Source organism: Pocillopora verrucosa, chromosome 4 (assembly GCF_036669915.1).
Source record: "Pocillopora verrucosa isolate sample1 chromosome 4, ASM3666991v2, whole genome shotgun sequence".
Lineage (NCBI taxonomy): Eukaryota > Metazoa > Cnidaria > Anthozoa > Scleractinia > Pocilloporidae > Pocillopora > Pocillopora verrucosa.
Genome location: NC_089315.1, coordinates 26,035,159 through 26,051,216, shown reverse-complemented (window position 1 = coordinate 26,051,216; position 16,058 = coordinate 26,035,159). Strand labels below are relative to the sequence as shown.

General features: G+C 39.1%; 2 protein-coding genes across 4 annotated transcripts; both read left to right on the top strand.

Moving 5' to 3' along the window:
• The first annotated feature begins 925 nt into the window (after positions 1 to 925).
• On the top strand, positions 926 to 9,395 carry LOC131779261 (neuronal acetylcholine receptor subunit alpha-7). 3 transcript variants are annotated; one of them, XM_059095784.2, is made up of 7 exons: positions 926 to 1,018; positions 1,217 to 1,276; positions 1,363 to 1,493; positions 4,186 to 4,337; positions 6,223 to 6,267; positions 6,534 to 6,643; positions 7,133 to 9,395. In XM_059095784.2, the coding sequence occupies exons 3-7, from the start codon at positions 1,409 to 1,411 to the stop codon at positions 8,190 to 8,192; spliced, it is 1,452 nt and encodes a 483-aa protein (XP_058951767.2). In that variant the 5' UTR covers positions 926 to 1,018; positions 1,217 to 1,276; positions 1,363 to 1,408; the 3' UTR covers positions 8,193 to 9,395. The 3 variants fall into 3 exon arrangements, with proteins under 3 accessions (XP_058951767.2, XP_058951766.2, XP_058951768.2); XM_059095785.2 differs by having other exon boundaries at positions 945 to 1,018; positions 1,131 to 1,276; XM_059095783.2 differs by having other exon boundaries at positions 936 to 1,276.
• A 616-nt stretch (positions 9,396 to 10,011) lies between these two features.
• Positions 10,012 to 15,766, top strand: LOC131779260 (arylsulfatase B). The gene is made up of 7 exons (XM_059095782.2): positions 10,012 to 10,416; positions 10,886 to 10,972; positions 11,573 to 11,784; positions 12,401 to 12,612; positions 13,395 to 13,615; positions 14,186 to 14,493; positions 15,009 to 15,766. The coding sequence occupies exons 1-7, from the start codon at positions 10,131 to 10,133 to the stop codon at positions 15,225 to 15,227; spliced, it is 1,545 nt and encodes a 514-aa protein (XP_058951765.2). The 5' UTR covers positions 10,012 to 10,130; the 3' UTR covers positions 15,228 to 15,766.
• Positions 15,767 to 16,058: the final 292 nt, after the last annotated feature.

The following is a 16,058-nucleotide window of genomic DNA, read 5'->3' as shown; positions in this document are numbered from 1 at the left end:
TTTCTCTTATTAATTCCCTGAAGTGTCACTATCTTTAATACCAGCGGATCCAAGTTGTGGGGGAGGTCGGGTAAAATTTCTTTGATTGATTGTTGTTTGGTATTTAGGTGGAAGGGGGCAGCCGTCAAATACACAACAGAATAAAAATTTTTGCTCGCTACTTAGTACCTATTATTTTATTCTTATCATCTTAAAATGTAATTTTCTAAACTTTAAACATCTAAATTTTTTTCTAATTTTGATATTGTTATCTTTAAAATGAAAATTCTCAACATTATTTGTTTTAAGGTTCGCAAAGCAACTGACGCACTCCTTCTAAATGCCTTTATTAAATGCTTTTTTCCCAAGGTTTAGGAGAATAGTTTAGCAATCATCACTTGAGATTGTTTGAGTTTTCACTTAGAAAAAAAAAAACAAGAATATACTTCTATTGAAGCATATTTCGTAATCATCCGGTCTTTTGCAGGTGTTTTTTCATTGATTTTTTTCCTTCGAGCTTGAATGAGTGTCGATAACTCCTAATAAAGATGTTCCTGGGGCGAATTGCACACAATAATAAACCTATTTTGTGGGCAGAGTTCTCATAGGTCCAATTACAGCCGCGAACGATGGCAGTTATAGACAGCACAGGCCATTTTTATGTTAAATTCATCGAGCCGAAGCGAGTTGTAAACAAAAATTTTGTTTTGATTGCTGGTATTGTTTATTTGGTTTAAATAGATCTCGTGGTTTGTACGAATTTTTGTGGTATATAATTTTATTTCTTAAAATACTGCTTGTTGAACGGTTCTCGGAAATTCTGTTTTGAATTTTAAAGAATATAAACCATTGGGCGCCAAAATTCCTTATTATAGAGAGTTTTAATCATACAAGTCCCGAGGCAGTCTTTTGAGATGTTAATAATGCTGTAAATTATTTTCCTTCGGTTCATTTACATCTTGATAAGGCGATGAAGTGAATGTGGGAAAGATTTCACACGCATTGATGTTGGAAAGGCTCTTTCGAACAGTAAATAAAGGTGAAAAGGAAAATCTTAGATTTAAATGAAATTTTAATCAGGCAAAAATTCAAGCGTAAAAACAGACAGATTGAGCTTCTCAACGCTTTATGCACGCTATTTAATTAAACAGCGACGTTGGTAGCCCGGCTGAAATCGATCAAAAACCAATCTTTGTTGACCATTGGCCATCCAGCTTACCACATCTCATTTTATCAGGGAAGATATCTTCGGATAGTTTTATCGCTGACGGTTTCGAAGGAAACTCAAAGAAGACAGGTAAGTAGAATTGTTTCAGACTTTTAAAGGCAGCAAATCGCGTGTATGAACTAATAACTTTATGAACGTTCGTTTCTTGGCCACAGACGCATAAACAGTTGGGGTTCCGCAGAGAAACGACCGCAAAAAACGATGCTTCCCCACAGTTTAACACTTCAACATTGCTTCCTGTCGATTTTCACGTTTATAGTAATATTGGTGACAATGAAGTATCAAAGTAAGTATATCGTAGACGTAAGTAAGGTGCTTCGGTACAGTACATCACAAAATATAGAAAACCTGTGTACATTCCTTGTTTGTATGCTAAGTATGGCAAGTGCAAATTTCTAATTAAGTGAATGCTTCTAAGTCTAAGTTTTCTATCCAGTTTTACTAAAAGTTTAGAAACTTAAAAATGTGGTTTCAAGGAATCATTGAATTTGACCTGTCTCATTTGCCATATTACAGTTTACGTGTTTCTAGTTTATTGTTCATTCTTTCGCCTTTGTCTTCACAGTTGTAAATGTAAGAAAGCGTTTTTATTTTAGAAACACAAAGCTGAGCTTCTTTGGTGACTAATTCTTTCGAAAGATGTAACAGAGCTAGGCTCTCCTTCTGCTACATCACCAGACAGTATGTCACTAATTTGCATACTTTCCGCAATCTTGCATGATATTTTGATACTTGGTTACAAAATCCTAAGGTTCAGAACAAAATTTTGGAACAACAGAGGGGTCTAAACAACAGAGAATAGTATGGCTCTGTTCACCCAGATATTTACGGATGAGATCACGCAAATTCAAGAGTAAACTGCAACGGTTACCTGTCTAACTATCGGCTCGAACTGAACCTTAAAACAGATTGGCTAGCTACGACTAAACAAGAAAAATTTTATAAGCGACAAAAGAGAAATTTCGTTTGCGTCAACTACCGAGTGAAATAGAAACTTGTTAAAACGAGCCGTGACTTGGTTAATCCTACATGCGAATAAACAGCTTTAAACTTGGCTCTAAGTGATGTTGTGATATTTTTTAATGATATTCACTTCGATTCTTCATGATCAGCTCGACTTAGTGTGAATAGAGCAGCTTGCAGCCTTCTTCAGTTAAAGAGCTGCAATATTGGGATTCCTCTGTGAATGCAACAGATTCGTTTTAAAAATCACTATAGAAACGCAATATGTAGGTTACTGTCGGCTTGCTCAAGTGTTGAACGTTTTCCTAATTACTGGAGACTTTCCCAGCCAAATGATGTCTTATTTCGCGAAATCCACCGAACCCTCGTGGTCAAATTTTTTCTTAATTTTTTTCACTTTCTTTTATGTTCTCAGCTACTTACACAGCATGGATACGATTTTAGCCGTGTTTTTAATCGTCGTGCGGTGCCCCTTTGAGAGTCAGGGGCAATCTGAACTTTCCCGATCAGATTAGCAAACAACGTGGAGTTGCTAGGAGACTAGAATCTTTCAAAGTATTTGGCCCGTAGATGTTTTTTATTTTCTTCTGTGAATTAAATCAAAACCTGAAGAAATTAGTTTCGTGCCGTTTAATGTTTCCTTTTATGATGCAAATCGTTTTAAGCGCATGAGGGTTCAAAATTCTGCGATCTTCGAAAGAAATTACGGAAATGCATGATAAGTTAGGGTTTTTCATTGGAATTTTCAGGTGATCTTAGAAAAAGCATTTGTCATAAACGAAATAAAAGCCGCTGCGATTTTTGTTGGGGTAATTTGTTTTCAGTGCTTGCTTAATAATTGCTAGTTTTCTGCAAACGACGTGATCGTTTTGGAGTACTCACACGCAAAGCTGCTTTTGGTTCCAAAACCCCGTTCATTGACACTGGGTTTGTTTGCTCATACAAATTGTAAATTGGACCAATATGGAGATATGGAATCAAATCACTGATGAAAAGACTTGTTGGAAAATCTCCCATCCGCTCAACACAGCAACTCACGTTAAATATTAATTAATGTGACAAAATAAGAGAGGCGTTTTTAATTGCTGTAGACTACACGGAACAATTGAAGAAAATTTGTGTCGAATGAGATGATTCATGCAAGAACAAGTTTGCGGGGTAAAGCAATCAGCAGTTCCCATAAGTGTGTGGGTAAAAATTATTTGTTTACAAGAAACTGAAAGGGGAAATCATATGCAAACAAATTGTATATCTCTTGTCGATATAGATCTCATTAAGTTCCCCAGCTGCTGAGAGAAGGTGGATCAGATTGACAATTTATGATAAATTGCTTTCCAAAATTAGTTTTTTCTAAGATTTTAATCTACAAAACAGATTGGTTCGTGAAGTGATGTTTGTTTTAGTCGTGTAGAATCACAGAATTATCGATCATCTCGAAAGCATGTTGAATTGCTTCTCAGGCAATGGAATCAAAATCTGAAGAAAGATTGCGGAGGTTTATTTTTCAAACTATCTCAGTATGTTATCTTGCACTAAGTCTTGAAGAGGGAAGAGCCAAAGATTCAAATACTTACCACTCATCAGTGACAAAGATCGAAGATTGACAAATATATACCCCGAAAATAGCTTTTTTAGAACTTTTTTTTTATCACTGTGCTTGTGCGACCATTATGCTATGAATTTCCCTCGTGTTCCTGATTATTCAAGTATTCTTCCGTTAAATGCTATCTATTATCAAAAACTGTGCCCTTCTTTCGTGAAAAAGTTGCGTGTCTGCAGCTGTTTTGAAAGATTAAATTTAAAATCACATTGACATTTTTCATAAGAGGACTTTTAATGTTGCATTCTACCATAAAGTAACTCCACGTTTAATTAGATCAACTGACAAATTGGGCAAAAAAAACGTTCTTCCCTCTAGCATTTATTGCACTTACTAAAACAACAATGAAAAAACATTCACTTCAGCTAATTTTGGTTTGTTCGCAAGCTCAGTTGTTCTTACTTTCTCTTTGTAGGTTGTCATGCTCAAATAAACAGAACAAAAATTGAGCAAAGTCTGATAAAGGCTCTCTTTAAAAATTATGATTCGGAAGGAAGACCAGTTTTGAACCTGTCGACACCAGTTGTAGTCAAGTTTGGATTAGCCTACAGTAATCTTCAAAGTTTGGTAAGTGTGGCAAGTTGTAGATTGTTCGGGTTTAGTTTTGAATTTGCTGCGCTTTTCTCTTTCGTTTTCATCATTTGAGTCTTTTCATTTTAAGACTTTCTAGAATTAATATTACGCCTCAGTTCCTCTGTTCCGCGGAAACCGTGATCCATTCCATTCTATTTACTCTCATCCTACGAAAATCTCATCTCTCTCACAATCTACAATGTGGAGTCTTTCCGCTGCCCCTTATTTCCATTCTATTTCGTGTTTTTGGATAACAATGTTTTTTCGTTTTTTGTTTTTTGTTTACAGTTTCGTTAATGTTATCAAGGTCATCATAACATCTTGTTTCTCTCAAGTGTTAAATTCATGGTTACTGCGCTTTTCGATTATTTCGCAACCAACTGCTGTGTTTGTAATCCATCCTTTTGACAAAATAAACAAAACAACTTCTGATAATTGAAAAAGCTCTTTTGTGGAATTGTAACTTGAGTATATATATAAACAGCTTGTTGTAAACCAATTCCCCTGTGGGTGCCGGTATAGTCACGATATAATTTGGAAAAAATTGCCGAAGGCAGAACTTTAAGCACTCAAGCATAAGAGCTATCGTATTTCGCGCTAGCAATAACATCTGTGTTGGTGCAAGGACTAAACGTCTTTTTCGAATTGTCTTTTTTTTACTTAATGTAGTTTACACGTTCTTGTAGCTTTGTTAATTAGTCTTCAAATGCGTGCTCCCCTGTTGAAAATTGGATTTTGGACGCGATTTGTACCTTTATTTTATCGGATTACGTAATCGAACACGTGGCTTTTGAGATCGGAATCTCGTGCCTCGTGCGGCATGCGCCTTTCTTGTATCATTTGCATAAAATAGAGGTAAAGTCGGACAACTGTTGAACTCTCTACCTCACATAAGGATAAAGTCTTTGAAAGTTCTGGGAATAGTTTCGTTTCACATACTCTCTTTGTTTCTTATGTTCAGGTTCGATTTCTGCGTCTGTTCTTGTCCAGTGTAGGTACAGCGTGTTTCAATCACAATTGTCCTTTACCGCTTGGCTTTGCCTCGCATCGTTTCACTTTTTTAAATCGTTTGGTTTGTGTAGTCGATGAAATAAATTAGGCGCGTACAAAACTACAACGTGTTTCCAGTAGAACTAACGATCGTCATATGGGAGAGATAGAAAAACAGACTTCACATACTGAAGATGTTTCTAGGCTGAAGCCAACGATAAGCAAGCAGTATGACAGGTCCTTTAATGGCCTTTAATGCTCCGCGAAAAAATCGTTTTTTTTTATCTAAAAATTATATTATAAAAAATCGATGCCTGTAGGTAGGGTCAGATATAATATGCTCGAAAATTCGAGTATTATGCTTCGGAGCTTTTTCTGAAAATACAACGTTATGCCAAAATTGCATTATGCTCCATTAATTAACTCAATCGAGAGATTTTTAGAGCGCTTCAACCCCTTATCTTCCTCCCTGCCACCGACAGGTAAAACCTACTAGAGATGAAAGACTTACTGCACTTCAAAGACAACACTTTATTGGACTCAATTCTCAGGCTACACATATACGGCATTTGAGAGGTATATGCCGAAAACGACCCTGCAATTTTCATAATCGATAGAGTACTAGAAATGCAGGTGAACGTGTTTATGTGCATGTTTTTTTAGTCATTTTGCCGGCACTATGCTCGATTCTGTGACTATAGCATCATGCCCAAAATTATGCCGGCTTAATCTATCGGAGCCTACCCGTAGATATCCTGAAAATCGGTGCGCTGTGCTCCATGCGCACCGAGCCCCCATCGAGGAAGGAGATCTGATGACCAAGAACAAAGTATTTCTGTGTTCACGTTTGTACCTGAGTTAAACTGACATATCGATTTTTGGCCTTTAGGATGAAAAGAATCAAGTTTTGACAAGTAACGTTTGGATAAGACAGGTAAAGTAAAAACGTTTACATATACCCTCTTGAGAGGCGGACAGGCACTCTCTTGCCCAAGAATACACATGTGAATTGCTCGATTGTAGTATAGCGCGCTCTAACCACGGAGATTAATCTTCTACAATATCTACCGCAATAAGCATTGTTAACGTTATGTAAACAGTTCTGTTATCTTGACCCTTCTTAAGTGTAGTTTTTGATAGTGTTTTACAAGTATCTCAAAGTATAAATGAGGCAGTTGTTTTTGTTCCTGTTCTTTGCAGCAATGGCACGATCCTTGGCTGTCCTGGAACGCATCAAAATACAATGGTCTCAGCTCTATCAACATAAGTCCCAACTTGGTGTGGAAACCCGATATTGTTCTGCATAACAAGTGAGTTGTAATTCAGAGCTTTCCCACCTTTAACAGTTTTCCCCAAACTCCCCTGTCGGGTCTCCGCGTCAAAGACGGCAAGAGGAAAGGAAAAAGCCCCCAAAATTCTTGAAATAAAATATTAGGATCAGATAGGTGGGTTCCAATATGAACCGTTCGTTCATCCTTAAAGAGCAATTTTAGTTGAGTATCCAAAGACATCCATGTTTGCATCGGTTTACTTCGCCACGCTCTTTGATTGGTCCAGAAAATTCGCGCCACCCCTTCAACCAATCAGATCAAAGGGAAAACCAGTAGCCACTTGATCACAAGCGTATTCCCGACACCGCTGATTGGCGGTTATTACTACACAGCTTTACCTTGGGTTGTATTTACGCTACGCAAATCAAAAGCGCTCCATTACATTATGCATCTGAGCAATTTCCAAACAGGATCTTTAGTTATATAGGAAACGAAATTGCTCACAGCGTCTTGCATTTCTGTCCAAAGTGTCAATGAAGAAGGAGACCATGGCGAGCAGTATCTGTTCGACACAAAGATCATCGTCAGCAGTGACGGTACAGCCACGTGGTTGTCCCCAAATCTCATCAAAAGTTCGTGCAAAATCAACGTCAAGTATTTCCCTTGGGACATACAGACATGTTACCTCAAATTCGGCTCATGGACTTTCAATGGCTTCAAACTTGACCTGGATTTCTACGGAGAAAAACCTGGTGCGGACTTGAGTACTTTCACACTAAATGGTGAGTGGGATCTGTTGTCAGCGGACGCGACGAGGAACGTGGTTTATTATGGATGCTGCGTGGAACCTTATCCAGACCTCACGTTCGAGATAAAAATAAAGCGGCGTACCTTGTTCTACGTGAACAACTTGATTATGCCGTGCATCGTCCTAGCCCTTCTCACAGCAACAGCGTTCCTCTTTCCGCCTCAAACGGGCGAGAGAATATCTCTTATGATCACCATTCTACTTGGTATGACTGTTTTTATGATCGTAGTGATTGAAGCCATACCGTCTACGTCAGAGGTGACTCCTCTTATAAGTACCTACTTCTCTGTAGTTATGATCGAGATTTCCCTGGGTCTCCTGTGCACCTGCATTAGTCTCAACATAGAGCATCAACATCCTAAAATGGAACTCACAGGATGGACACGGTACATCTTGTTCGAGGTACTGGGTCCTATTCTGTGCAGCAACTCTTTAAAGAGACTGAAGAGGAAACAGCTTAAAAATAAAGTAAAAAATGAACCAATCGAATGTTACGTGAAAGAGAACCGCATCGTCCCCGACGATGACAAAATCGTCGTTACGAACATAAAGTCGCAAGAGGATGTGAAAAACACTGTTAACGTGGAAGAGAAGGAGGTTAAAGTGGCGGGCATGGAAAAAGTCTCCAAGTTCATAGATCGGGCTTTGTCTGAAGATAAGCGCAAACTAGAATGGCATGTTGTTGTAAACGTTATTGACAATTTCTTTTTTTTTCTGTTTCTTCTGACCATCGTCATTTCTTCGCTGGTGGTACTCATACAACCGAAGCCAGAGAGCTGAAAATTTGTTGGTCATTGCCTAGACGTAATATATAGAACAAGCGTCATTTCTTTAAGTTTTCTGGGCGGGCAGATGGAGGCAAGTGCAGGGCTTGTGCGAGGAAAGCCCGACGAGTGAGTCACGCAATGAAGACCGCTCATCCCTCGCGCAAAACTCGCGTTTGACACGCGCATGAATTTCGCACTGAGCTCACTCCACTCGCCCGAAGAATCGCGAGAGAATGACATTTTTTGTGAAGGTTATTCTTGATAACGTACATTAAGGGATTACTTGTGCATTAAGACTTTTCAATGAATGCTATATGGAAGAGAACTCGGTGGATTGTCATTCCCGTAAACGTGAATTTTAGTCAATTCGCAGTCTTCCGAAATCTTGAGACCACATAATTGCAGGAAAGAGTTGCAGTGACCTCAAGCCATAAGTTAGTCTTAAAGGACCCTGGCTTGCAAAACAGCGGTATATTTTAACATTTTACAATGGAGCAGAGGCACCCGCGAGGCAAGCACGCAAGAGGAGGGACGCGACCTCGCGTGACACTAGCACTCTAAAGTCGCCTTACGCTTGCTTCCGCTCTCCTGAAAGAACGCGTAAAAGATAAGCAGCCCTAAAGGATCTTAAAAGGACCCCTTCGATTAAAAAAAAAGAACACTAAGTTTCGTTCTACATGTCTCAGGGCGTAAATCATCCGCAATTGTAACTGTCAAAATTATTGTAATATTTTCCAGTCTTTCGCATACTCCTCAAAACACAAGGGAAAAGTTTTGTAGCAAACACCTTTTGACTAAGAATGCAATAACCTTAAGATCAATCTGCATCTCACGGATATTTTAAGAGAGGCTGGTGTTCATAAAAATGGGAAGAAGTACTAGTGTAAAAAAGAGGATTAAGACGTTTCATTGTAACTGTGGTGTTCATAGCCGAACAGATTGCAAATTAAATTATTCATAGCGTAAACTATTTGTGGAAAGCGTGACGCTTTTGTAGACAATACTTTATAAATGACGGGAGGCTCTCAGCGCCAACGATGCAATTTTTCGGGCACCTGTTGGTTTCTAGTACTAGATTTTAAACAATGAAGGGAAGCTCTCAGCACCAACGATGCAATTTTCTCGGTCACCTGTTGGTCTAGTACTAGATTTTAAACAATAACGCAGGTTTCGGAAAGCACCATGAAAAAGTCGGCTCGTAAAGAAAAATAAGGATGGCGAGGAGAAAAATAAACATTCTCTTAAAAGAAATTTTGAGCGCTGAGAAATTTCCTTGTCTAAATGCTAAACTATTTGACCCGTCCCCTCCCCTCCCCCTCCCCCCCTGCCCCTTCTTTCTTCGTACGATCTACTCTTTCAAGTCGTTCCAGGTTCCTTACATTTAACGAATCCAAAATGACAAACATGTCGCAGAGAAAGTTACGAAAGATGAACTTAAGTTAACTATTGCTTACCCGCTACTGTCATAACCCCCCCCTTCCCCTCCCACCCTTCTTCTCTCCTCTCCACTCCACCCCTTATCTTCTTGATGTTAAGCGGCAACTAAGAACAGAAAGACCAAAAACGCCTTAAAAACTCGCGAGTGTTCTTATTTATGTTCGGGTTGTGTCAGGTGCATGGAACTTCGGGACGATTGCCCTTAAATCAACAATATCTTACCTGGGAAAACTCAACGACCTTGAATACCCTTGGTTGAAATAAATGTAGTGACCTTGAGTACTCTTTTCTTCTAAAGAAATACTTGCCGGACGAAAATAGATCTTGCGACTTGTAACAAATGCGCGCGGACTGGGTTGGTGTTGAGACATATACGGATTGCGTGGGCTGAGCGCGTGATTTGGATATGATGTCTTCTGGGATTCGCCGGGCTATAAATATCCGATACTGTGCTACTTGGTAACAGTCACTGAATTAGTTTGTTCAAACTTGTCATAAGTGCATCGCTTTAGCTATGGGACCTCGTCCGCTGCCTCTGCTCTGCAGCTTGATTGCCGTGGTTTTTCTCGTCAGCCGTGCAAAAGCAGTCGCCTTAACCAAAGCCTCGCCTCTCCATATTCTCTTTGTTGTCGTTGACGACCTCGGCTGGAGTGATGTCGGATTTCACGGCTCGAAAATTGAGACTCCAAATATTGACGGATTGGCGGCGGAAGGTGTCGAGCTGGACAACTATTACGTTCTACCGGTTTGCACCCCTACGAGAAGCGCTTTCATGACAGGAAGATATCCAATCCATACTGGTAAGTCTTAATCTTTCCGGAAATAGTTGACGATTAGCAGGTGCTCTCCTGACCCCACTTTGACTCAGAGATCCTGGCCGTTCGCCAGCAATGACCCATCTGGTGTACATTTCAGTAAAATTAATCGTTATACAGGAGGTTATACGTCTAACTGTTACTTTCTTTTGAATCTAAAATACTGCGGTTGCCCCCATTGCGTCTGCTGCTTCGAGAGTTCGATTTCATATCGCGCTAGTCGTTAGCACATATGATTCGTGCACATCAATACTACAACTACAGATTAAACTATCCACAACTTTAGCAGTGTTCAAAACCCTGCAACTTTTCCAAGTTGGGAGTATAACCCTCCGCTGGATAAAAGTGGAGAGTAAGCCTTTTCTTAGCCCAGTGCATGTTGAAGGCTCTCGTGGTCGCAGGCTTACTTGTAACAATTAGACTTACCTACTATTTTCTTTCCACTGATGTTGAGGTATGCAGCACTTTGTGTTGGGTCCGGCAAGTCCCTATGGATTACCTCTCAACTTCACCACTTTACCACAGAAAATGAAAGAATTAGGTACGCTTAAATTAATTTTATTTTGCTTGATACACGCATAGTGTTGGTTGATGTAGTATAAATCATCCACATTAGTTAGATTATGAAAATTTCTTATTTGTACCCACATTTCTTACACATTTGGTACTGTTGCATATAGCTGTAATAGTGATTGTGGAGTTATGAGGAGACCTGGTCCCAGTTGTTCAAAGGAAGATTAGCACTAACCCAAGGTTATTGAAATTTTAATCCAGGTTTCTTTATTACTTTGTTCAAAAGCCTTTTTCAGTTAATTTTCTCTATTCTTCTTAGAGCATCCAATGTCAAATTATAGAAAAAAAGAATTATGCTGAATTTCCATTTTGAGCTTCCAGATCTATCTTAACCCAGCTTTGAACAACCTGGCCCTCATCAACAACTGCCTGTATAGAAATTGGCCAATGTTGCAGGCTTACCTCAAAGGCTCTTTTAAACCTTAGTGGGAAAGTGTATCTTCTTTAGGGTGAGGTGACAAAAAAGTTGTTTTAAATAACTTGGTAGCAACTGTGAGGCAAGTTTTAAAAAATAACTCCTCATATCTTGGGAAATGAAAAGTTTTTAACTTCATGTTTTCTCCCAAAGGTTATGCAACTCATATGGTTGGTAAATGGCACCTTGGTTATAACAAATGGGCCTATACACCGACTTATCGTGGGTTTGATTCATTCTATGGTTATTACAATGGAGCTGAAGATCACTACACCCATGAAATCCAGAACATATTGGACTTACGAGATGATAAAGAACCAGTGAGGGACCTGAATGGGACATATGCCACATTTGCTTTCACAAAGGTATTTTGAATTTGAGTTGTAGCTGCTGTTGTTGCTGATTTTGTTTTGTTTTTCATTTTATTTCTAGGAGATCAGATCATAGGGTTTGAGACTAACATCATACCCAAGTAGCCTGAGTATTGATCGTTGCACAAATATACCAGTTTTTGAAAATGTACTTCTCAGTTTTTATCAATTCAACTGAATTATAAGTTTATTTTAAGGGTGGTAAGTGGTAAAATCAGAGACTTGCTGAGATGCTGAGACCTAGACCAGGATTACACAATTCTTGGAATAGCATCTCTCTTGTTGCAATTATCAAATTATTGCATGCACCCTATTTACATGATGGACCTGCACAGAGACTTTGGTCCTTTACAATCCCTTCTGACTAGGACCCTAAAATGAACTAGTTAGACCAAATCTTAGTTTTGAGAACTCTGAAAAGTGCAAGACTTTGATACAAAACAACCACCTTATGAAGGAGACTTCAAGGATCATTATTGCCAAGGGGTGAAAAGATTCAAGATCAGATCAAAAGTTTGCAGGGTCCAAAACTTTGCAAAGTACCATGAGCCTGACCCTTCAATTGTTTCTAACTTTTAACATGCTATTCACACAAATATTCTGATTGCAGCGAGCAACCGAAATTATCAAGTCACATGACCCATCAAATCCCCTTTTCATGTATATGGCATTCCAAAATTGCCATGGCCCCGTCCAAGCACCTGAAAAATATACAGAAAAGTACAGTTTCATTACAGATGAAACTCGTCGAACCTATGCAGGCATGGTGAGCATTACAGATGAAGCCATAGGCAATATTACACAGACCATGAAGGATGCTGGGTATGGGCCTTTTTTTTTTCTTCTATTTAACTTCAAACAATTTAAGGGTTGGGTTCTCTCACCCTGTCTACTATGAAGTTGGAACTACCTTCTCTTTTGATGAATGATTACTTCTTAAATTGTTCAACATTAGGACTGAAAAAAACAGCCTTAAAAAATGGCTAAAGAAACTATTTACTTTTCAGACAGTTACTTACCCCTGCAAGTGCAGGAGACACATTGGTGTAATGCACTGGACTCTGGGCCAAGAGGTCTAGATTTGAGACCTGGCCAGGTCACTGTGCTGTGTTCTTGGGCAAAACATTTACTGTTGCAGTGCCTCTCCCCACCATGGAGTATTAATGAGTACCCAGGAACTGAGGGAAGCCTGATGACATACTGGGGAGGGGGGGGAATAAATTTGCAATGAACTAGCATCCCACCCAAGCAGGAGTATGAATACTCCTAGTCACTTCGTCCATGTCAACCCTAAACTCCCATTAGTGACCAAGACAGAATTTCTCCTTAGAATATCAATACAATACCAAGCAGACACATGTTAAGAATAAAAAAATATCAATTAGGTGATAAGTAGTTGATCCAATGACAAATTCTCCAGCCTGATATCACAAGAATGTGTGGTAGACAGTTAGGAGAATTACTGATAAGATCTTGGGAGGGAGAGGGTTAAGGAAACTAGTATTAGCTCTTGCCAAGTGGGGTACTTGGCTCAAATGCAGACTTACCTTCCCCTGAAGGTTCCAAAAAATCAATTTATATTTGATGTCCATGTCATTTATCAGGTTGTGGGAAGACACACTTATGGTTTTAACCACTGACAATGGAGGAATCCACAGTCGTGGAGGATATAATTATCCCCTTCGTGGAGAGAAGACAACTTTATGGGAGGGAGGGGTGAGAGGAGTCAGTTTTGTCCATGGAAATATGCTTGGCAGGAAAGGAGTCAAAAGTGAAGAACTTATGCATGCTACAGATTGGTACCCAACATTGGTAAATCTTGCAGGTAAAGTCAATGGTCCTATTTTCCTCTTTTCCTGCTTCAAGCCTTAGCCAAGTCATTGTGTTGTCACGATGTGTATTGGCAAACTTTGAGGGAAACCAGGCAAAATGCTGGGGGTGGGGGATAACTTGTATTACTAAAAGCTGGATCATTGGATATTGCAATTCAAGAGTGTTTTTTTGGTACAGCCATCATGGGTTATGAGCCATTATACCCTGCATGCACATGAAGAGGAGTTAAAACAAAAGTGTTTTTGCACATTGTAACATTCTGTTTGTTCTTACAAAATAAAGTGGGAAGATTTATATTTTGGGGCATTTTTAATAATACAATTATTCTACTTGCACTTGTTGGATATGAGATGATTATAGCTAACTTGATCCAATAGGCCTCCCTAGCCATCTATTATGACCTCATATCCAACATGTCCTTGTGGAATAATAATTGTTTAATAGATTGTAATGCCATCCAGAATTGCATCATGCTGCAGAAACCAAGACAAGGTCCATCATTGTGTGCAGCTGGGCCTAAGTAAAGATATAACTTCACCTTATTCTGCACTACATATTACAGGTGGTGACACAGATCTAGAATCAATACCCCTGGATGGTATGGATGTTTGGAACACCATCTCCCATGGTGACCCTTCACCAAGGAAGGAGATTCTTCTTAATATTGACCCCCTTCCTTTTGACAATGATGATCCATCTGTTTCCTTCTATGAGGGAGTTGCACTGAGATCAGGTCATATGAAAATTCTGATGGGAGTGAATAATGATACTTGGTATACACCTCCTGAGCTTGGTGGGAAATCAGAAAGCAAACATGTGATTTCCCCCAGAAAAGATCAAGTCCTGGATTTGTTAGCATCTACCAAGGAGGTCAGTGTATCTTTATGAGTTCAAGTAATCTGAACTTGATCTTAACAAGTTTGACACATCTGTGATGAACTCCATTTTGAAACAACTTATGATATTTTCTACAGATCAGTTCGCATGATGTGAAGTTGATATGATATATTGTCTTTGGGCTCAGGCGCTTTTTATTTTGTTGCTTTAGTCTGGAAATGTAATTTTTGATGGCTATGTTGTGCAATACCAAACACACCTATCTCATGAATGAAGTGGGTAAGTTTCTAAATAAATAAATAGAATAAACTGTGGTGCTGCATCAGTGGAGTGTATCACAAAATAATTTGGTTTAATCAACTGAGGTGATAGTATTTTGATAAACAACACAATTAGTTTGGCATAGAGAGGGCGGAAATGTTCTTAGTCCTCTCCTGTTCTTGTTTAAGCAAACAAGGAACGGAAATTGTACATATTAATGCCATAACCAGTACAGCAACTCTTAGTTAGTCAGTCTTTTTTCTCACGAGATAAATTTTCTTCTACAGAACGTTGGAAGTCGCCTGAAAGTTGTTTTATATAACGTGACCGCTGACCCAACAGAACACGAAGATCTTAGTGAGAAACTTCCAGATGTAGTCAAGGAATTGCAAGAGAGAGTGCAGTACTACATAAAAGGGATGGTGCCTCCGTTCAACAAATTGCCTGATCCTCGGGCCTTCATTAAAGCAGAATTGGAAGGCATCTGGACACCATGGCAAGATTAAATTACTGTAGATGTACAGTGCTGTGAGAAGTACCTGCCAACTGATTTATTAGTTGCTCAACATTTGTGGAGCTGTTATCTTAGTGTATTGCAGTCTAATGCACTCGAACCAATTCACCAAAGATTACGGAGTCACAAAATTTTAGTTTAAGTTTCAAATTAGTGTAAAGTACACTTACTTCGCACGTGTACAATTAGGTTTGACACTGTGAATATCACTAAATCATGCTTCTCTCGTATGAATATTCTACGATCAAACCCTTGCTACATTAGAAGCGTCTGTATTGGAGTCTAGCGCAGTCGCACAAACTGGTCAGTCACGAAGCTTTCGTGCTAGTTGTAAAGCACAATTAATTTTGCACGTCATAAGTATAATTTGTAGTCTTGGAACGTGTAACGAAAAAAAATAAACATAACAAAACAAAAACCAGAAATAGTTCTTCGTCCAAAGAGTGTATCAGCAGACTTTTGCAATTTTTAGAAGCGTTGGTACCCTTCTTTAATTATGTGTGTAAATAGATTTAAATGACATAAAATACTTTTCTTGCTCATAACGGTGTGCAGTGAGTTCCCCGGACTTGAAAGGAATTTGTTTGTTTATTCGCATGATACGGTTCCTTGTAGTGCGTTATGCGACTTATGGCTGACAAGTGTGCAATATTTTGCCTTGCATTGAGTACACGATGCGTTTCCAGGGCGCAAAGGGCACAACGGTGTTCCTCACATTTAGGTTGCCAATAACTTTCCTTCAATTATGTACGCAACTCGTCCCTTCGCATTTCAAGACGTGTCACGTTTCATTGTATTTGAGCGCATATTAAGCATTTATCAG